Here is a 22,703-nt window from a genome sequence, read left to right as displayed (position 1 = left end):
TCAGCCTAAATCAGCTCAGATAAGGGCCACTATTTTAAGATGACAGAGTAAATCCCTTAAACTTACATATAGGCTTGTGGACTCCTTAAATCAGTGTTTTAGAGTTAGAATTCTGCAACGCTGCCTTTTCTCCATAAAGACTTGGGGTAATGTCATTGTTAACATTGGTGTCATTACTTAGTAATCACCCCATCTGTCCAATGCTCCCATTTCTTGCTATGGATGGAGTGCAGTAATCTTTACCAGGCTGATTCTTCGGATGGCGGGACTGTCATATGAGGAGACTAAATCGGTTAGGATTATATTCATTGGGAGTTTAGAAGAGTGAGAGGAGATCTCACAGAAGCTTATCAAATTCTAACAGCACGAGACAGGGTAGATTCAGAAAGAATGTTCCCGATGGTGGAGGAGTCCTGAACTAGGGATCATGGTTTGAGGATAGGAGGTAAACATTTTAGGACTGAGGTGAAGAGAAATTTCTTCACCGAGAGAGTGGTGAACCCATGGAATTCACTAGGATAAAAAGTAGTTGAGGCCAAAACATTGTGTAATTTCAAGAAGGAATTAGATATAGCACTTGGGGTGAAAGCGATCAAGGGATATGGGGAAGGCGGGATCAGGGTATTGAACTTGATGATCAGCCATGATCATAATGAATGGCAAAGCAGACTCGACGGGCCGAATGCGGAGATATCAATAAGCATTTCTTCATACATAGAGCAGTAAAAATCTAGAACTCTCTCTGGTCTTTGCCCCGCTCAAAGGGCAAAGTATTTGAGGGCAAAAGGTACAGGAGTGCCAGGGAAGGCAATACTCCTCTGGTGTGGCTGGTGCATGGATCAGTGGATGAGGAGCTTTATGAGAAAGAAATTGTAGTTGGAGGAGAGTTTTTGTGGTTCGCCATAGGGAAAGATGGCACAGGGCAAGGGGGGTGCACTGCCCGTCCAGTGGTCAACGGAGCAGCTGGTATAGTTTTTGAATAACAAGTTTCAGCAATAGAGGCGGCGGCCCTGGAGCACCTGACCAAGGCGGTGGAGCCGTGAAATCTGGGATCGAGCGGGTTGAGCAGAGGCTGAAGTCCCAGGACCTGGTGATCCTGAAGGTGGAGGGGCGAGTGGGGGAGCATGAGGAGCAATTGGCTTTGTTGATTGCCGAGAATGGAGTGATGCAGGAGAGCCAGTAAAAGCTGACGAAGAAAATGGAGGATTTGGAAAACCAAAAGGCAAAACCTAAGGATTGTTGGGATGCCTGAAGGCATTGAAGGTGCAGTGGGAAGGTTGCTGGAGAAATTGATGGGGGAGGGGGCATTTGATTGGCCCCTGCAGGTGGACCGAGCGCACAGGGCGCGGAGAAGGCCGCAAGCGGGCAAGCCGAGGGCGATGCTGGTGCAGTTGCACCACTTCATGGGCAAGGAGAAGATCCTTTGATGGGCGAGGCAGACCAGGAAATGTTCCCGAGAAGGGAACGAGCTGCAGGTGTACCAGGACTTGGGTGCGGAGCTGGCGAAGATGAGGGCCGGGTTTAACCAGATTTAAGGCTGCCCTCTTCAAGAAAGGGGTGATGTTTGGGATACTGTATCTGGCCCGCCTGTATGTGGCTTTCCCGAAGTGAGTTTTATTTCGACACCCCAGAGGAGGCGATGGAATTTATGATGGACAATGGACTGGAGGAGTGTGAGGACGTTGAATGGACTGGGAGGAGTGTGAGGCAGCTGAACTTTGGAGGAGTTCTGGGTGCTCTTTAAAGTGTCGGTGATGGGTTTTTCGGGGACATGTTTTGTCGGGAGAGCAACGATAGCGAGTGTGCCTTTTGTTACTCTTGAGGGATAGGTGGTTGGGTTGGTTGGTGGGGGTGGGTGAGGGAGGAAGGATGGTTGGAGGCCTTTCGCAGGTTAGTTAATGGGGGTGAAGTGGGGGGTTGCCAGGAGGAAAGCATGGGAAAGGGGGAAGGAGCTGGTTTTTACTTTGAGGATTGGGGGAGGGGAGTCGCTGACATGGGTGTGGTCGGTGTGGCACAATTGGGAAGAGATCGATGACGGTGGACATCCGAGGGTGAGCCTGGAGGGTCGCATGACTCGGGCTGGCTCAAAAAGCAGGGGAGGGGGCTGGGAGGTTTCACGCATCCGAAGAGTTTGAAGGCGGATGTGGCTTTTTTGCAGGACACGCACCTAAAGATGGAACCAGACAAGGCTGAGAAAGGGATGCGTGGGACAGGTGTTTCAATCAGAGCTGGATATGAAGACGGGGGAGGTGGCGGTGTTGGTTACAAAACGGGTTGTGTTTGAAGTGAAGTGGGGAGTATTGTGACTGATCGGGGGGGGGGGGTTTATATCAATCCGAGTGCATAGGGTGAAAACAGAACGGGAGGAGACGGCAAGACTGGTGGACAAGATTTTGACAGTGAACAGGAGATTTTCCGAGGTGCCGGAGGCAGGATGTTGAAGGAGAGGCAGATTAGATTGTTGGTCAATCAGTTGAGGAAGCAAGAGGCTGCAAGGCAGATTAGCAGAGTAAGGGATGATAAGAGCAAGGTGGTGATGGACCCGGAGAGGGTGAATGGGGTGTTCGAGGTGTTTTATAGAAGGCTCTATGAGTTCGAGCCCCCAGCCGGGGGGGGGAGGGGATGCGATGGTTCCTGGATGGGATAGAGTTTTCTAAAGTGGAAGACGGGCTGGCTCGGGGACTGGGGAGTATGGAGACGATGCAGGCTGGGAAAGCCAGAGGGCCGGACAGGTTCCCAGTAGAGTTCTATAAAATGTTTGGGGCGGACCTGGGGCCACTGCTGGTGAGAACGTATAATGAAGCAAGGGAGAAGGGGGAACTCCACCTTACATTTTCACAGGCTCCCAGCTCCCTTTAAAGAAGAACAAGGATCTGGAGTAGTGCGGGTCCTACCGCCCAATATAATTATTAAACATGGATGCCAAGCTACTGGCGAAGGTGTTGGCATCGCAAATTGAGGACTGTTTCCGGGGGTGATAGGTGAAGACAAAATGGGTTTTGTGAAGGGGAAGCGAGGTGGGGGAATGGTGGTGATGGACAAGGAAAAGGATCAGTTGGAGGTGCTGGGGCGTTTCTGGCAGGGGTTTGTTGATCGGGTCCGCTGTTGAGGGCGGTCTTTTAAGAGGTGGGTTGTGCTGCCGCTGTCCAGCGCCGGTACTAGGGTTGCTGGCGCCCCGGGCAAGCTGAACTTCGGCGCCCTTCGGGGGGTGGGAGGGGTCGGGTCGGGTCGGGGGGGGGGGGGGGGGGGGGGGGGGGGGGGGGTCGGGTCGGGGGGGGGGGTTGGGTTGGGGGTCGGGTCAGGGGGGGGGGGGGGTCGGTTCGGGGGGGGGGGGGTCGGGTCGGGGGGGGGGGGGGGGGGGTCGGGTCGGGGGGGGGGGGGGGTCGGGTCGGGGGGGCCGGAGTGACCTGGTATATGATCGGGACTCACCGATCGGCGGGCCGGTCTCTTTGTCAGCAGGTCTCTGACGCCGGTCACGCACTCGTTGATGGCGCCCCCTAGCACATGGCGCCCCGGGCGACTGCCCGAGTTGCCGGTACCTTGAGCCGGCCCTGCCGCTGTCAGGGCGGGTGCAGACAGTAAAAATGACCGTGCTGCCAAGGTTTGTGTTTGTGTTCCCGAACCTCCCAATCTTCGTGCCCAAGTCATTTTTTAAGAAGGCCAAAGCGCTCATCTCTGGATTTGCATGGACGGGGAAGACCCTGTGGGTTAGGAGAGGTTTCATGGAGTGGGGGATGGGTCTGACATTGCCGAATATGACGAATGACTACTGGGCGGCAAATATCACTATGGTTATGAAATGGGTCGGTAGGGGACGGATGGAGGTGACTTGTGCAGGGGTACGTGTTTAAGGGTTTTGTTGTTGGCGCCTATACCATTCTCTCCAGCCAAGTACTCCATGAGCCCAGTGGAGGTGTCGACCCTAAAGGCCACGCGGCAGTGGAAGCAGCACCTGGGGCTGGAAGGTGCCTCGATGTGGGCACCGATCTGCAATAACCATAGATTTGCACTGGCGGGGCTGGACATGAGATTACACGTGGTGGAGGGGGGGGGGGGGGGGAAGAGAGGAGGAGATGTCACCCCTGGGGTTGCAGGACAAGGGGCTGAAGCATGAAATAGGGGAGAGGAAGGTGTCAAATATCTATAAGGAGTTGATGGAGTGGGAGGGAGCCCTAGTGGGGACATTAAGCACAAGTGGGAGGAGGAGCTGGGAGGAGATGTGGGGGCCGAGAGATGGGAAGAGGCCTTGAAGAGGGTGAAAGCATCCTGGTTGTGTACGAGGTGAAGCCTCATTCAGTTCAAAATGGTACATAGGGCTCAGGTGATGGTGGCGAGGATGAGTAGGTTCTTTGAGGGGGTAGAGGATAGTGCAGGTGGTGTGTGGAGGGGCCCGTAAATCACGTCCCCATGTTCTGGGAGTGTTCAAGACTGAGGGGGTTCTGGCAGGGGCTCTCGGATGTCATGTGGTCTCGAGGTGGCGATATTTGGAGTGTCAGAAGATCCGGGAGTCCAGGGGCTGTTAAAAATGTTAAAAAATAGGAGTTGGAGTCAAAGCGTTGGGCCAAATGGGACATTCTACCATAAGGGTGGTAGTGATAATTGGTGCACCACATTTCAGCCTTGTTGCCAGAGGTGTTCCCTGTTAAGAGTAAAACCTTTTAACTGTATTACCACTTCAGTACAGCCATAATCCTGATGCACGAGATCTCATGCCGTCATGACAGCTCAGAAATTTAAGTTGAATTAATTGAACAAATCGAATAAATACAGCTAATGTCCGTAATGGTTATCATGAAAATACTGGAATTTTGTAAAAAGTCCCTGATGGACATTAGTGAATCAGGTGGGTTTTTACATCCCAGTAGTTTTGCCCATAGCAATGCGGTTGACTCTTAGATACCTTTTGTTATGGCCTAGCAAACGACTTACTTTTATAGCTATGGGCAATAAATGTCGGATTTGCCAGCGATGCACAGATCTTGTAAGCTGTTCAATGCGAGTATGAGATTCTAGATCAGGCAACAATGTTGATGGCCTTCCTATGATCCCCACGTGTGTTTAGTGATGAAGTGGGTGCTGTCTACAGGCTGCACTACAGAAGCTGCCAACATTCATTTAAAGGCATCTCCCTTTTCCAGCATTTCAACCACCTAGCAGGGCACGGGCAGTATGTGCATGGGAATACCATCGCCTCCACATCATACACCATCCAGACACAGATGCATATCACCCTTTTGCTGCAGGTAGCGAGTCAAAATCCTGGAACTCTGACCTAATACCAAACGGAGTGCGTCATGAGCACACAGGCTTCAAGACAGAGATTCACCAACTTCTCAAGGGCAACCAGGGATGGACAGCAAGCGCCGGCCTTGCCGGTGATCTCCAAATCACAAAGAATGATTGTGTACAGTTTTGGTCTCCTTACCCAAGGAAGGATATACATGCCAGAAAGGGAGAGCAATGGATGTTCACCTGTCTAATCCTTAGGATGGCAGGGTTGTCTAATGAGGCGAGATGGAGAAGATTGGGCCTATATTCAAAAGAATTGTTGGTGATCTTGTTTAAATTTGCAAACTTCTCACAGGGCTCGACAGGGTAGATGTAGATAGGATGTTTCCCCTGGCTGGTGAGCCAAAGGGCTATCTCAGAATAAGGGATAGGCCATTTCACACCCAGCTGAGAAGGAATTTCTTCACTCAGAGGATGATCCCATAGGCTGTGGAAACGCAATCACGGAGCTTGTTCTCGACAGAAGTGATAGATCTCTATACATTAATGGCATCAAGGGTTATGGAGATGGTGCAGGAAAATGGCACTGAGGGAGGTGATCAGCCATGAATGGTGAAGCAGGTTCGATGGGCCGAATAGCCTCCTCCAGCTCCCATCTTCCTAACGATGAGAAAAAAGGGTAACCTTCTACAAAGCTCTCACTAGTTCCAATTTTGCGCCTGCTGCCAGGGAAAGCCCAAGAGCAACTCGAGCCTCACCAGTCTCCCACTCATTAAAACACAGCGTAGCACCTCATGGTGCAACACCCGGGTACAGAAATATGCTGTGCCACATCGGACCCTTCCCCCAGCCCCTGCCCGAGGTTAATAATTGCACTCAACAACAGCTATGGAAACATCGAGCTTCATAAAGCCTTTTCTAAATAACTGAAAGACTTGGAAGTAGTGTGCCACCTACAGGTACAACTCTGATTGACGGCACTTTCCGCTGCTTATTTTGTCAGCTGATTGGGACAAGATCAACTTTATCTTTGAAGAAATGAGCTGGATTAGGGGCTGAAGTCGATCTGTCACTACTGATCAAACGGCTTATCCCAAGTAAACTCCACCGCCGGCAATCAGCTAAAGCTGTAGGAGAGCACTGATTGCAATACACTAATCTTTACCTTTTCCAGTTAGAACTAAGTACAGATTCAGAGACAATATGTCTGATTATGAATGGAAAACAAACAAAGGGCAGAAGCGTTGAACGGGTATATTGTGTCGGTCTACACTGGAGAATATACAAAAACTAACCAAAGAATACTAGGAAAATTAAGAAGTGAAGGATTTAAAACAATCACAATCACAAGGGAAAAGGTGCTGGGACAATTATTACAGCAAAGGTTTACAAGTCCGCGGGGGTCTGAGGGCCGGCATTCTCAGGTCTTAAAAGGGGTTGAAGAGATAGGAGGTGATCTTCCAAAATTCCCTAGATTCTCCGAGAAGGTCTCCGCAGATCGAAAAATATCTAATGTAACAATGCCTCCATTGAAGAAAGGCCTCAACTTAAGAAAGGACAAAATTGCAGCAGTTCAGAGATTCCTGATGTGAGAAATGGTTGAACGGGTTGAACCTAGAGCCACTGGAGTTCGGAAGAATGAAAGATGATCTTAATGAAGCGGGAATGCACCCGGTGGATGGTGGGAGGATGGGCATTGTCAAACACTGACCTGAAGAAAGATTTTAAGAAGGATAATGAGGGAGTTGGGGATGATGTAGCAGTAAGACTCCCTTGTAATCTGAATTTCACACAGATGAGTTGTCTTCCATTTCTCAAACTTCCTAATTGGTGGACTGAAAATACTTTATTGCAACAAGGCCGGGCATAGTTGGGGGTTATTTGACTTCTTTCGTTCTCCTACATCCACTCCAGTTAATTACTTATTACTACTACTACTTAGATGGAAAACAGTTGTCGAACGGTCTATCAGAAGATTGATGGTCCTGCTTGTGAAACATCTTCTCCGTTCCTGGCCTGTGGTCAGAACTCTGAAGTTACTCAATAAGGAAAAGCTTGAGGAATTGAACAAACGAATGTGATATAAAATAGTTAGTTAAAATATTAGTTAGAATAATATAGATGTGAGCCAGTCTGATAGTAGTGAGCTCGCAAACAAAGGACAAAGGGATTCAGAAAGCATGGCCAGGAAGGGGGGGAGGGGTGCCTTGTGGAGGATGGGGAAAAGGATGCTGGGTAACAAAGGCCCAGGGTTGAGGAATGCGAAGTGAGCAAATCAGGATATATGGGCAGGTCAGGAGGTGTATAGGATGACCTATGGGAATCTTGTATGTGAAACTTGATGCCATTTGAATGATATTTGCAGAGATTTCTTTGTCTGCGATTTCACTCGGTTCTGGGGCTTCAGATGCCCGCGTGTGTGTTCTGAACCTCTGTGGAGCAAGTCAGCCTTGCAAGTTGGTTCAAAATAAATAATATTATACCTACAAATCTATCTCGAGTTTTATTGAGGCCAGACTGATGGGTAAAGAACTCAATATTGTCAAGCTCATCAACTATCACTGGACCAAACCTTAAGTGAAGTTTGCTTTGTACACTCTGCACATGCCACGTTCTAGCAAATTTGGTGCCACTGAGTGACCCAGTGATACTTTAGTTGAAACACATCTTGAAGCAGCAAATGCCGTAGAAAGGAGTTTGATTATTCCCAACAATTAATTTCTTGAAAGAGGGAGGAAGAGAAAACGGTCCATTTAACGTTCCTTCTACACCTAGAGGGTCACTTTGTCACTTCGGTAGCAGTGTGGTTAGCACTGGTGCTTCACAGCCCCAGGGACCCGAGTTCGATTCCCGGCTTGGGTCACTGTGCAGGGTCTGCATATTCTCCCCATGTCTGCGTGGGTTTCCTCCGGGTGCTCCAGTTTCCTTCCACAAGTTTCAAAAGACATGCTGGTTAGGTGAATTGGACATTCTGAATTCTCTCTCAGTGTACCCGAACAGGTGCCCGAGTGTGGCGACTGGGAGATTTTCACAGTAACTTCATTGCAGTGTTAATGTAAGCCTACTTGTGACTCTAATAAAGATTATCAACAGTGACATTGCTACTAGTAATCTAGGATGGAAAAGGGAATGGTTCTGGGCACCTATGTGGTGTACATAAGTGAGCACTGAGCATTATAGCCAAAAGAACATGGCACAAATACAGTAATGAATGAATGGTTTTTGTAGTGAAAATAACTCCAATCCAATTATATTTTTAAAGTTTTACACATCAAGCTCACACCTAACTAGATTGGAACCGGTTCTGGGGGCGGTGGGACCATTACAAATCGGATGGTCTACACCTGGGCAGGACTGGAACCAATGTCCTCGGGGGTGCTTTTGCTAACACTGTTGGGGAGGTTTTAAACTAATGTGGCAGGGGGTGGGAACCAGATTAGGAAGTTAGAGGTCAGTAAAGAAGCAGCAACTAAAGCCAGTAAGGTACTGGATAATAAACTCAATGTGACTAAGGGGAAGAGTAGACAGGGAAGAGATGATGATTGCAAAGGGACAGGTGGTCTGAGGTGCATTTGTTTTAATGCGAGATGTGAAGCAGGTGAGGCAGATCAATTTAGGGCTTGGATTAGTACCTGGGAATATGATGTTATTGGTATTACTGAGACTTGGTTGAGGGTTGGGCAAGACTGGCAACTAAATATCTCAGGGTTTAGATGCTTCAGGAGGGATAGAGAGAGAGATAAAAGGGGTGGAGGAGTTGCATTACTGGTCAGAGATGATATCACAGTTGTGATTAAGGCGGGCACGATGGAGGATTCGAGCACTGAGGCAATATGGATAGAGCTAAGAAATAGGAAGGGTGCAGTAACATTGTTGGGACTTTACTATAGGCCTCCCAAAAGCGAGCGTGAAGTAGAGGTACAAATATGTAGACAGATTATAGAACAATGCAGGAGCAATAGGGTGGTTGTGATGGGAGATTTTAACTTCCCCACCATTGAATGGGACTCATGTAATGTTGGAGGCGTAGATGGAGCAGAATTTGTGAGGAGCATCCAGGAGAGTTTTTTAGAGCGGCCATACTGGACCTGGTATTGGGGAATGCTCCCGGCCAGGTGGTTGCCGTTTCAGTCGGCGATTACTTTGGGAACAGCGATCACAATTCCATAAGTTTTAGAATACTCATGGACAATGACGAGAGTGGTCCTAAAGGAAGAGTGCTAAATTGGGGAAAGGCCAACTATAACAGAATTCGGCAGGAGTTCAGGAATGTGGATTGGGAGCAGCTGTTTAAGGGTAAATCCACATTTGAAATGTGGGAGTCTTTTAAGGAAAGGTTGATTAGAGTGCAGGACAGACATGTCCCTGTGAAAATGAGAGATAGAAATGGCAAGATTAGGGAACCATGGATGGCGGGTGGAATTGTGAGACTAGCTAAAATGAAAAAGGAAGCATACATAAGATCGAGGCGACTCAAAACTGATGAAGCTCTGGAGGAATATCGGGAAAGTAGGACAAATCTCAAACGCGCAATAAAGAGGGCTAAAAGGGGTCATGAAATATCTTTTCAGGGTTAAGGAACATCCCAAAGCCTTTTATTCGTATATAAGGAGCAAGAGGGTAACTAGAGAAAGGACTGACCCACTCAAAAACAAAAGAGGGAATTTATGCGTGGAGTCAGAGGAAATGAGTGAGATTCTAATGAGTACTTTGCATCGGTATTCACCAAGGAGAGGGACATGATGGATGTTGAGGCTAGGGATGGATGTTTAAATACTCTAGGTCATGTCGGCAAAAGGAAGGGGGAGGTTTTGGGTATTCTAAAAGGCATTAAGGTGGACAAGTCCCCAGGACCGGATGGGATCTTTCCCAGATTACTGAGGGAAGCGAGGGACGAAATAGCTGGGGCCTTAACAGATATCTTTGCAGCATCCTTGAGCACGGGTGAGGTCCCGGAGGACTGGAGAATTGCTAATGTTGTCCCTTTGTTTAAGAAGGGTAGCAGGGATATTCCAGGGAATTATAGACCTGTGAGCGTGACGTCAGTGGTAGGCAAACTGTTGGAGAAGATACTGAGGGATAAGATCTATTCACATTTGGAAGAAAATAGACTTATCAGTGATAGGCAGCATGGTTTTGTGCAGGGAAAGTCATGTCTTACAAACCTAATAGAATTCTTTGAGGAAGTGGCAAAGTTAATTGATGAGGGAAGGGCTGTAGATGTCATATACATGGACTTCAGTAAAGCATTTGATAAAATTTCCCATGACAGGTTGATGGAAAAAGTGAAGTCGTATGGGGTTCAGGGTGTACTAGCTAGATGGATAAAGAACTGGCTGGGCTACAGGAGAGAAAAAGAGTAGTGGTGGAAGGGAGTGTCTCAAAATGGAGAAAGGTGACTAGTGGTGTTCCACAGGGATCCGTGCTCGGACCACTGTTGTTTGTGATATACATAAATGATCTGGATGAAGGTATAAGTGGTCTGATGAGCAAGTTTTCAGATGATACTAAGATTGGTGGAGTTGCAGATAGCGAGGCGGAGTGTCAGAGAATACAGCAAAATATAGATAGATTGGAGAGTCGGGCAGAGAAATGGCAGATGGAGTTCAATCCAGGCAAATGCGAGGTGATGCATTTTGGAAGATCTAACTCAAGAGCAGACTCTATGGTTAAGGGAAGAGTCCTGGGGAAAATTGATGTACATAGAGATCTGGGAGTTCAGGTCCATTGTACCCTGAAGGTGGCAACGCAGGTCGATAGAGTGGTCAAGAAGGCATACAGCATGCTTGCTTTCATCGGACGGGGTATTGAGTACAAGAGTCGGCAGGTCATGTTACAGTTGTATATGACTTTGGTTAGGCCACATTTGGAATACTGCATGCAGTTCTGGTCGTCACATTACCAGAAGGATGTGGGTGCTTTAGAGAGGGTGCAGAGGAGGTTCACCAGGATGTTGCCTGGTATGGAGGGTGCTAGCTATGAAGAAAGGTTGAGTAGATTAGGATTGTTTTCATTGGAAAGACGGAGGTTGAGGGAGACCTGATTGAGGTCTACAAAATTATGAGAGGTATGGACAGGGTGGATAGCAACAAGCTTTTTCCAAGAGTGGGGGTGTCAATTACAAGGGGTCACGATTTCAAGATGAGAGGGGAAAAGTTTAAGGGAGATGTGCGTGGAAAGCTTTTTACGCAGAGGGTGGTGGGTGCCTGGAATGCTTTGCCAGCGGAGGTGGTAGAGGCGGGTACGATAGCATCATTTAAGATGCATCTGGACAGATATATGAATGAGTGGGGAACAGAGAGAAGTAGACCTTGGAAAATAGGCAACAGGTTTAGGTAAAGGATCTGGATCGGTGCAGGCTGGGAGGGCCGAAGGGCCTGTTCCTGTGCTGTAATTTTCTTTGTTCTAGATTGATAGCAATGACTTTCAGTCAGAATCAGTGAACTGGAAGACAAACTTATTTCATAATAATAATCTGTATTTGTGTCACAAATAGGCTTGCATTAACACTGCAATTAAGTTACTGTGAAAAGCCCCTAGTCGCCACATTCCGGCGCCTGTTCGGGTACACAGAGGGAGAATTTAGAATGTCCAATTCACCCAACAAGCACAGCTTTCAGGACCTGTGGGAGGAAACCGTAGCACCATGAGGCAACTAACGTGGAGAACGTGCAGGCAGCTAATAATACACTCAGATAACCATTCTGATGGGTCTGCCCAATCTGAATAAACAAGTGCATCATTGGCATTCTTCAGAATATAAACTGTTCATCGATCCAGCAACATTGGGAGTTTGGGATTGCAATGGATTGGATTGCAGTGGATTGCAAATTAATTTCAGTCAAGTGAACTGAATTGACTGTTAAGAAACTGAAATACCCAACAGACTGCATTACTGAACCAGATCTGATTATATCTCACGAGTGGCAAATATTTTACACCTTCCTATCAGATCTACACATTATGCCCGATATAAACCTGCTTCATGTTCCATTTAACAAAGTCGGTTTATTCTTCAAAGAGTTCCATTACTCACATGGCCATGAAGATCTGTATTCAACAACATCATCGCACAAGTAAGGCAATGGACTCCATCTGTAAAAGGAGAGAAAGGCTTATTCCAGCATCCAACATCAAAACCACCCAATTCGACAAGGCTTGGCCGGCCATGACAACTTCAGATCAAGGCGACGGGCTGTCTATGGGCCAATCACCCGGCATTCACATTGGTCGGCACCGCTGATTAAAAATGCCTGATGCAAAGTGCATCGTCAGTGGGTTTATGCAGGTCTCCTGTCCCCTCCACTCTCACCGCCGAACTCAGGGATGAGCAGACGAGGATGGGCTGAAAGGACCCAGCTCCCAGTCAGCCATTGGCAAAAAGCTTGGAACCGCAATGAAGGAAAACAATCCTCAACAGCACAGTCACAAATTCCAGTCAAACCACTTCATGCCAACTTGACTTTAATCCATTTCCTCAGAGATGCATTTGCCCAACTAGGTTGACATTCGCTTGAGAAAATAATGGTAAACACACACCAATACCACGGAAGATCAGCTGTAAAAGCTACGGAGCAAACGGTCCCATTAATGCCAAGTTGTCTAACTCATCCTGTAATGCCAAAAAACTCGGTACGATTTATTTTGGATAGAAATTAATCGCCATTCAGCAATCTGCAATAATTAGATGGCAATAGTCATTTAAATAAAGTGATGGGACTAGCAGACGGTTCACTTTCCTGTTTTAAATTACTAATTTCCTGGAGAAAACCGGTAATAAATTGTGAAAAAGGCTAAATCTCAGCCACTGCCATCGTGGGAAAATAGCACGCCACACTGCACAGAGGGGAAGAGATTCTATTGAAGAGGAAATAATCATTAATTTAATCCCTTTATGTCCCTCGGGACCAGGTTAAAAAAAATTGAGAGCATGATACCTACTCTGGATAGCAACAAAGGAATTTGCCAGACACAAAGACTGCCTTCCACCATTCTACGAGTGACATTCGAGACAGAAAATACTAAATAGCGTCATGAGTCATTCACTATCAACTGGTTTACAACAGACCCAGATAAGGAGGCGAGGAACAAAAACCACAGTGGTAGAGAGCTTTGGGAACCATAGATAAAAGCAAATTACTGCGGATGCTGGAATCTGAAACGAAAGGGAAAACGCTGGAAAATCTTGCTGAGATTTTCCAGCATTTTCCCTTTCGTTTGGGAACCATAGATATTCCTCCCGTGCACGCATCGCATCTCAAATTACTCACACGCCATTCCCAAAATATTATCTTGTTGTCAAGTGTTTAATCCTTGCCGGTCTCCCTGGAATTAATAGTTAAGCTACAATGGGAACAAGGAGGGGACATGAGAAGTCTTTGGCAGGTAGGATCAAGGAAAACCAAAAGCTTTCTATAGGTATGTCAGGAATAAAAGATTGACTAGGGTAAGATTAGGGCCAGTCAAGGACAGTGGTGGGAAGTTGTGTGTGGAGGCTGAGGAGATAAGCGAGATACTAAATGAATACTTTTCGTCAGTATTCACTCAGGAAAAAGATAATGTTGTGGAGGAGAATGCTGAGACCCAGGCTATTAGAATAGATGGCATTGAGGTGCGTAGGGAAGAAGTGTTGGCAATTCTGGACAAGGTGAAAATAGATAAGCCCCCGGGGGCCTGATGGGATTTATCCTAGGATTCTCTGGGAAGCCAGGGAAGAGATTGCTGAGCCTTTGGCTTTGATTTTTATGTCATCATTGGCTACAGGAATAGTGCCAGAGGACTGGAGGATAGCAAATGTGGTCTCTTTGTTCAAGAAGGGGAGTAGAGATAATACCGGTAACTATAGGCCGGTGAGCCTAATGTCTGTGGTGGGTAAAGTCTTGGAGAGGATTATAAAAGATACGATTTATAATCATCTAGATAGGAATAATATGATTAGGGATAGTCAGCATGGTTTTGTGAAGGGTAGGTCATGCCTCACAAACCTTATCGAGTTCTTTGAGAAGGTGACTGAACAGGTAGACGAGGGTAGAGCAGTTGATGTGGTGTATATGGATTTCAGTAAAGCGTTTGATAAGGTTCCCCACGGTCGTCTATTGCAGAAAATACGGAGGCTGGGGATTGAGGGTGATTTAGAGATGTGGATCAGAAATTGGCTAGTTGAAAGAAGACAAAGGGTGGTGGTTGATGGTGAACGTTCAGAATGGAGTTCATTTACGAGTGGCGTACCACAAGGATCTGTTCTGGGGCCGTTGCTGTTTGTCATTTTATAAATGACCTAGAGGAGGGCACAGAAGGTTGGGTGAGTAAATTTGCAGACGACACTAAAGTCGATGGAGTTGTAGACAGTGTGGAAGGATGTTGCAGGTTACAGAGGGACATAGATAAGCTGCAGAGCTGGGCTGAGAGGTGGCAAATGGAGTTTAATGTAGAGAAGTGTGAGGTGATTCACTTTGGAAAGAATAACAGGAATGCGGAATATTTGGCTAATGGTAAAATTCTTGGCAGTGTGGATGAGCAGAGGGATCTCGGTGTCCATGTACATAGATCCCTGAAAGTTGCCACCCAGGTTGATAGGGTTGTGAAGAAGGCCTATGGTGTGTTGGCCTTTATTGGTAGAGGGATTGAGTTCCGGAGCCATGAGGTCATGTTGCAGCTGTACAAAACTCTGGTACGGCCGCATTTGGAGCATTGCGTACAGTTCTGGTCGCCTCATTATAGGAAGGACGTGGAAGCTTTGGAACGGGTGCAGAGGAGATTTACCAGGATGTTGCCTGGTATGGAGGGAAAATCTTATGAGGAAAGGCTGATGGACTTGAGGTTGTTTTCGTTAGAGAGAAGAAGGTTAAGAGGTGACTTAATAGAGGCATACAAAATGATCAGAGGGTTAGATAGGGTGGACAGTGAGAGCCTTCTCCCGCGGATGGAGGTGGTTAGCACGAGGGGACATAGCCTTAAATTGAGGGGTGATAGATATAGGACAGATGTCAGAGGTAGGTTTTTTACGCAAAGAGTGATGAGGCCATGGAATGCCCTACCTGCAACAGTAGTGAACTCGCCAACATTGAGGGCATTTAAAAGTTTATTGGATAAGCATATGGATGATAATGGCATAGTGTAGGTTAGATGGCCTTTAGTTTTTGACTTCCCATGTCGGTGCAACATCGTGGGCCGAAGGGCCTGTACTGCGCTGTATCGTTCTATGTTCTATGTAATGGAAAGCAATAGCCCTACAGCATCTAGTCCTTGTGTGAAGGTGACCACAGCTGTCCAAGGAGAGTCTCCAATATCCTTAAGTCACGCCATTAAGTGGGGGAGATGGTGGCGTAGTCGGAATGTCACTCAACTAGTAATTCAGAGGCCCAGGATAATGCCCCAGTGACAGAGGTTCAAATCCCACCACAGTAGGTGGTGAATTCAAATTCAATGAATTAATAAATCTGGAATTGAAAGCTAGTCTCAGTAATGCTGACCACATAATCGATTGTTGTAAGAACCCGTCTGGCTCATTAGTGTCCCTTTGGGGAAGGAAATCTGCTGTCCTTAGCTGGTCTGGCCCACGGGTGACTGCAGATCCAAAGCAATTTGCTTGACTCTTAACCAAGTTGGGCAATGAGAGACGGGCAACAAATATGGTGATGCCAGATCCCATGGAAATAGGACTTAAAATGTAGGAGCCGTTAAGCCCATTGAATCTGCACCGCCATTCAATGAGATCATGACTGATCTGATGTGATAATCCTTGTGGTAGTATGGCTAGAGAGATCATATTACCGGAGAACCAGGCTGCCATTGGTACAGCAGCCTCGCTGCCCATTGGCCCAGGCAAGTCATGTGCCTCTCTGCCAATTGGTTGTGGCTGGTCATGTGACTCCCCGCCGATTGGCTGAGGGGTTGGTAGCTCCGCCTACAAGGAGGGATATAAGAGCTTGTGTTGGCTGGCAGTCGGCCTTTCTCTGTACGACCACTGCCGGGCTCACATCTAGCGTATTAAAGTCTGTTGTTTGGAACTTCACTACGACTCGAGTCCAATTGATGTTGCATCAATCCTCAACTCCACTTTCCCGCCTTATCCCCATAACTCTCGATTCCCGTACTAATTAAACAATAACACTCTTTATCATTGTCACAAGTAGGCTTACATTGCAATGAAGTTACTGTGAAAATCCCCTAGTCGCCACATTCCGGCGCCTGTCCGGGTACACAGAGGGAGAATTCAGAATGTCCAATTCACCTAACAAGCACGTCTTTCGGGACTTGTGGGAGGAAACCGGAGCACTCAGAAGAAATCCACGCAGACACGGGGAGAATGTGCAGACTCCGCACAGACAGTGGCCCAAGCATGGAGTCGAACCTGGGACCCTGGTGCTGGTGAAGCAACAATGCCAGCCACGACGCGTTAAATATTTCAGCTTTGAACATACTTAACAACACAGCCTCTACAGCTCTCGGTGGTAAAGAATTCCACAGAGTCACTACCCTCGGAAGAAATTCCTCCTCGTCTGTTTTTTAAAAGGAACATTAAAAGAAACAATGCAAACATTGAATGGTTGAGAATACCTGGTAAATACATATAAATGTAAATGTACATTTTCTTTATGGTCATCAATGCTTGTTCTCTATCATTAGCAGACTCCCAGAGTTAAAACAGAAATCTACATTTGTTTTATATGCAATATAGAGATATTTAATTATGATTTTTCTTTAAATTGAGGGGCATTAAAATATACAATAGCTAGATTGGAAAATAAACTTTAAACCACCCTTCTCCATGTTGGGTGACACTTGGGCAACAATCACGGCAATATGATTAGATTCAACTTGACCAGCTCAATCGAGGCAGTAGTGAATGTGATGTGATGTCTGTACCAGTTTAAATATGCAATATGGCAGCTGATTCGGTTCATGCTGACTGTGGGTTAGAGGAAAAATGGGATACATTCAAAACCATTCTGTTACAGATAGAAGTCCAGAAACCCAGGATAATGATCTGGGGACCCGGTTCAAATCCCACCACAGCTGTGATGGAATTTAAACTCAATAAAATATCTGGAGTTAAAAGGCTAATGATGAACATTAAGCCATTGTTGATTGTCTTAGAAACATAGCTGGTTCACTAATGTCCTTTAGGGAAGGAAATCTGCCGTCCTTACCTGGTCTGGCCTACATGTGACCCCCAGACCCACAGCAATCTGGTTGACTCTTACTGCCCCCTCAAGGGCAATTACGGATGGGCAATAAATGCTGGCACAGCCTGCGACGTCCACGTCCATGAACGATTTTTTAAAAATGTGTCCCAAGATAGATCAATTATTGCAGGGAAATATTTCAAATCAGTGCAAGGTTAACAACTCTTGCAAGTAAAAGTCTCTTTCAGATTTGGCAGTGTATTCTGCTGTCAGACTGACCGGGCAACACAAGTAGATAGCCACTATGGCTTCACAGCGCCAGGGTCCCAGGTTCGAATCCCCGCTGGGTTATTGTCTGTGCGGAGTCTGCACGTTCTCCCCGTGTCTGCGTGGGTTTCCTCCGGGTGCTCCGGTTTCTTCCCACAGTCCAAAGGCACGCAGGTTAGGTCGATTGGCCATGATAAATTGCCCTTAGTGACCAAAATGTTTAGGAGGGGTTTTGGGTTACGGGGATAAGGTGGAAGCGAGGGCTTAAGTGGGTCAGTGCAGAATCGATGGGCCGAATGGCCTCCTTCTGCACTGTATGTTCTATGTTCTAAAGGGGCATTGGTGAAGAGGCTGAGGGATATGTCTAGCTGTGGCAGGAGCCAGAGACATTGAAGAATCGCTGTAGCGTAGATTTGGATTGAGTCCCAGGTTATAACTGAGCTTTTAAATAGCTGAGTGGCATAACTTTTCATTGCTTTATTGATCATTTAAAAATCAGCGTGTAAAAAATGATACATTGACCTTGCTAGAACTGGACCTCTTAAAACAGAAGATGGCGCTGTTGTGCACAAAACGTGCCCCAGGTATGCTTACACACGGAGGCAGTGCTGTGTTCACCATTGGCTGATGCACACAGTTGTTCTGTTGGGTATGGGACAGGTCCCATGGATACAGAGCGGCGATGTCGGATGGGGCGAGTAGGTTGCACTACTTTGGAACGTGACAGGCTGGACTGATCATATTTGCTTAAACCCGTTCACCTGACCCAATCTCGTTTTGACTATTCCAACTTCTGTATTTGAGTGCTGGCGCAGACCTGCACCTGCACATTCCGCTGGTCTGAGGGCCTACCTTGAGAAGGAATAGTGCCCATGTTACACTGATAGTATCGGTCGGAGAAGTGGATTAAAACCCGCTCTCGCTCCTGAGTCTCCCCCATTAGTGCAAACGCTTTCAAGAAAAATCTGAAACAGAACAAAAAAGGCATTAAAGGAACAAGCATTGATGCACCTCTTCGATAAATATTTGAGGCACAACTTTAACATGAGACACCAGAGACTAGACGAGCTAATCATATAATCTAGTTAAGCAGATTCCCCAAAGCACAATCGTCAAATCTCAGAGGCTTTTTTTCTAAACCAATTCTGGTACAAGTTTTTAACCTTGAGGTAATGAAATGAAATTAAATGAAAATCGCTTATTGTCACAAGTAGGCCTCAAATGAAGTTACTGTGAAAAGCCCCTAGTCTCCCATTCCGGCGCCTGTTCAGGGAGGCTGTGACGGGAATCGAACCGTGCTGCTGGCCTGCTTGGTCTGCTTTCAAAGCCAGCGATTTAGCCCTGTGCTAAATAGCGTAATCGGGGACTGTTTGCATTAGGTTCACAGTATGTGCCCTCAGACTGAGCTCTAGCACCTCACCCAGTGGTGCCAAGCCTCCCAATTAACATGCAGCAAACTTGGAGAAGTCAACTCTAACCAAAGGAAGTTGTAATGCTTTTTTGCAGGTCACAGTGTTCAAATTCCAATTATAATTATTTTATGACATTAAACCATCTCAGGAAGCTGTGGTAGATTCAAATTCCAGCTCATTACTCTTGAAATGGTATAACTTACAATATTATTGAGGCAAAAATAAATCACCTGGCTGCTTAATAGCAGCTGGATGAATAACACCTGCGTGCAGATATTATCATTTATCATTTACCTGCGTGCAGCTGAAGGGATTTCCCATCCAGCTGTATAATGACGCAGTAACAAAGGACATTTTAGAGAACATCATCGGCTGAATTCTCTGTTCCTGAGAGTAAGTATTGACGCCGGAGCAGGATTCGTGGACTTCCACGACACCAACCGGCGCCGCATTTGGACCAATTGAGCGATCGTTGAGGGGCTAGCACTTGCATCACGTGGAACACAATTGATTCCAATAGGAAACAGTGCGGGATTCGCAGGATCCATGATTGACACTCGGGATGCTGACAAGCTGCAACCGCACATACACATTACAATCCCCACTCACACTCATCCCAGCCAACAAGATAGCACTGGTTATGCTGGAGCGGGCCCATACAGGGTCAGCTGGGGCCAGAGGGCACCTGAGGGGACACCTGTACGACCCGTGGTCCGAAGTTCACAGTGGGCTGTCAGCGGCATGCGCAGCTGCATGGTTGCCTTACAGGCTGCAGCAATGGTGTTCCATGCCCGTCCATGCCAATCCCACAGCGCACTTCCTGACCAACCCCCCCCCCCCCCCCCCCCCCCCCCCGCAGCCCTGGCAGATGCCCACCCTTCCAGTGGCACAACTGTCAACAAACTATGCCGACGTTGGACACTTTCCATACCCCCTCTCCTTTAGCAGCCATAGCGCCAGTTTCACGATTTTTAAAAGCACAAGTGAACCCTGGCGTCGGGAATTTGTCCCAGGGGAGGGGGAGAATCGCGGAGGTCCTGGAGAATACCGGGTCAGGCCTGCTAACGATATTCATAGAATTTACAGTGCAGAAGGAGGCCATTCAGGCCATCGAGTCTGCACCGGCTCTTGGAAAGAGAAACACCTCCACCCTATCCCCATAACCCAGTAACCCCACCCAACACTAAGGGCAATTTTGGACACTATGGGCAATTTATCATGGCCAATCCACCTAACCTGCACATCTTTGGACTGTGGGAGGAAACTGGAGCACCCGGAGGAAACCCACGCACACGCGGGGAGGATGTGCAGACTCCGCACAGACAGTGACCCAAGCTGGAATCGAACCTGGGATCCTGGAGCAGTGAAGAAATTGTGCTATCCACAATGCTACCGATATGCCAACACATTTACTGTACGTGCAGAGTGGAAGGTGTTGACACCGCTGTCGAGGCAATGGAGAATTGCAATTTGGCATGAAACACGTTACCGGCCGCGATCTTGGCATCAAAACCGATTCTCCACCCTTTCGCTATTCCGGCATCGGCCAATGGAGAACCTCGCACCATGAAGCTTCAGCCTCTTTCCAGCCGTCACTTATTGCAGGAATTTAGTCGCATCTGCAGAGGTGTCAGGGGTCAAGCCAATCCCTGCCCCTTCACCAAAGAGGGAGAGCAAAGTGACCGCAAAAACGGGCTAACATCCAATCAGATCCAAGGACGAATCGAAAGGATTGAGATGAGATAGCTTGCGAAAAGGGGTGTAGTATTGATGTGCGACCAGTAGTTGTCACTGTCACATCTCTCAGATGTCACACCTCCAGACTTACTAATAGAACTTGCACATTCTCACAGCAAACTGACTCTCTGCACGAACTGGAGTCGGCAGCATGAATGCTTTCAGAATGCACAGTCACACCACAGGAAGAAGAAAGGAAGATATTGCCCCTTCAATCAACGAGTACCGTTTGCTTTCTGGCAAGTGGCAGATAGTGTGGGATAGGCGAGGAGAGGCTGGGGGTGGCAGAGAAATCATGTACAATTCTAAGTGCTATAATTCCCATCGTCACTTATGAAAGCCTTCTGTTGTGTTGGTCAGCCTTGCTGCAATCCTGTAACTCTGAAATTCCTGTGTGTCAAAGAGGATTAACTCTTATCACCATCTGAAGCAATCCAGAACTAAGGGCAAGAATTCAGTTCCACTATGTGGCGAACAAATCTGGTGGTGGGGCGCAAGGGGAAGAACTGCCTACACTGCAACAGTGGCCACACTTCAGAATAGGATTTACTTGGCTGCGAAGCACTTTTACTGGTACCCAGAGGTTGTGAAAGGTGCTAGATAAATGCAAGACTCCCACTGTAGATCTTGAAGCCGCTCCCCTGTGTTGTGGGGGTAGGCTGGGTAGCCAGCGGTGAAATACTTGATCTTGCAATACATCCAGCACCTTCTCTCATACTGGCTCCAGTATGGCACTCGATAGGCACGTCAGGCATAGTAGCACAGCATCATTGTTCTTGAAAGGCTGAATAGAATTGACCTAGCCTTTGGGAATGCCCACAGTAGTCAATTATCAAGACAAAACCAGGCGTTAGAACCTCCAGCTTACCTTAGAGATTGGTCCAAGGTCAAACCGGTGAAGTCAAAGTATCTGAGGTATTCTTCAGCCACCAACTTGCTGAAGTCATTACTGTGAAGGGAAGAGTGAGCTGATTAGTTTATCATATGTAATGGTCAGAATGAGCCTCTGTCCCCTGCGAACAACACCACATTCCTCAACTGGAGACTTGCAACTAAATACAAAATAGCTTTTCTTAAATCAATGTGAAAATGGCGTTCTTTCCCAAGTTGTCTGTGAAAAGCTATCGCTCCACTCCAAAGAACACAGTTTCACGAACACTGATCGAGGCCAGGTACCTCATTAAAGCATCCATTCATCAGAGAGTATAGACAATCCAGATGTTCAGCTCAAAATCATCCTTGTCCAATATCCACATTTGTGCAACTTACAGGAAACATCAGCAGTAAAAAGACCCAAGTATTATTTCTTGCCATATGGCAGTAATGCCAAGATCATTAGCCAACTCCACTGTTATTGGGACTGTTACTGTTAACTGGAGAAGAAATATCTCAGCAAGTCCAGGAACTAAACATGAGTCTTTTGATCTCAGCAGCTCTGTTACAAGAACACAAGAACTCAGAATCAGGAGGAGTAGGCCACAGGGCCCATTGAGCCTGATCCGCCAATTGAGAAGATCATGGCTTATTCGATTGTGGCCATAACTCCACTTTTCTGTCTGTTCCCCTTTAACCCATGGATCCATCATTGATCGAAAATTTATCTAACCCGGTCTTGAATATATTAAACGATCCTGCCTGTCCTCTCTGGGGACGAGAATTAGGCAGACCAACAATCCTCAGGAGAAGAAAACTTTCTGCCCATCTCATTTTTTAATCTGTCCTCTAGTTCTGGACTTCCCCATAAAGGGAGACATTCTCCCAGCGTCCATCGAGTCAGGTTCCCTCAGGCTCTTATATGCTTCAATAAGATCACAACATTCATCCGAGTTCCAATGGTTATAGGCCCAACCTGTTCAACCTTTCCTCACGTGATGACCGTTTCATCCCAGGAATCAGTCAAGTGAACCTTCACTGAACTGTTCCAAATACA

The 22,703-nt window shown here is 47.1% G+C and overlaps 1 protein-coding gene across 2 annotated transcripts in view; it reads right to left on the bottom strand.

The window, feature by feature from the left end:
- Positions 1 to 22,703, bottom strand: part of psd3l (pleckstrin and Sec7 domain containing 3, like) — a 505,495-nt gene that overhangs the window by 132,853 nt on the left and 349,939 nt on the right. The window contains exons 6-8 of one of the 2 annotated variants that reach the window (XM_038792652.1): positions 21,642 to 21,722; positions 18,477 to 18,589; positions 12,266 to 12,324 (exon numbers count right to left, since the gene is read on the bottom strand). In XM_038792652.1, coding sequence (XP_038648580.1) covers positions 12,266 to 12,324; positions 18,477 to 18,589; positions 21,642 to 21,722 — 253 coding nt within the window. Of the gene's footprint in view, positions 1 to 12,263; positions 12,325 to 18,476; positions 18,590 to 21,641; positions 21,723 to 22,703 lie in introns of both variants that reach the window. The other variant, XM_038792653.1, reaches the window with a different exon arrangement.

The sequence above is a fragment of the Scyliorhinus canicula genome, chromosome 3 (assembly GCF_902713615.1).
Source record: "Scyliorhinus canicula chromosome 3, sScyCan1.1, whole genome shotgun sequence".
Classification (NCBI taxonomy): Eukaryota; Metazoa; Chordata; class Chondrichthyes; order Carcharhiniformes; family Scyliorhinidae; genus Scyliorhinus; species Scyliorhinus canicula.
This window is presented reverse-complemented; position numbering and strand designations above follow the sequence as displayed.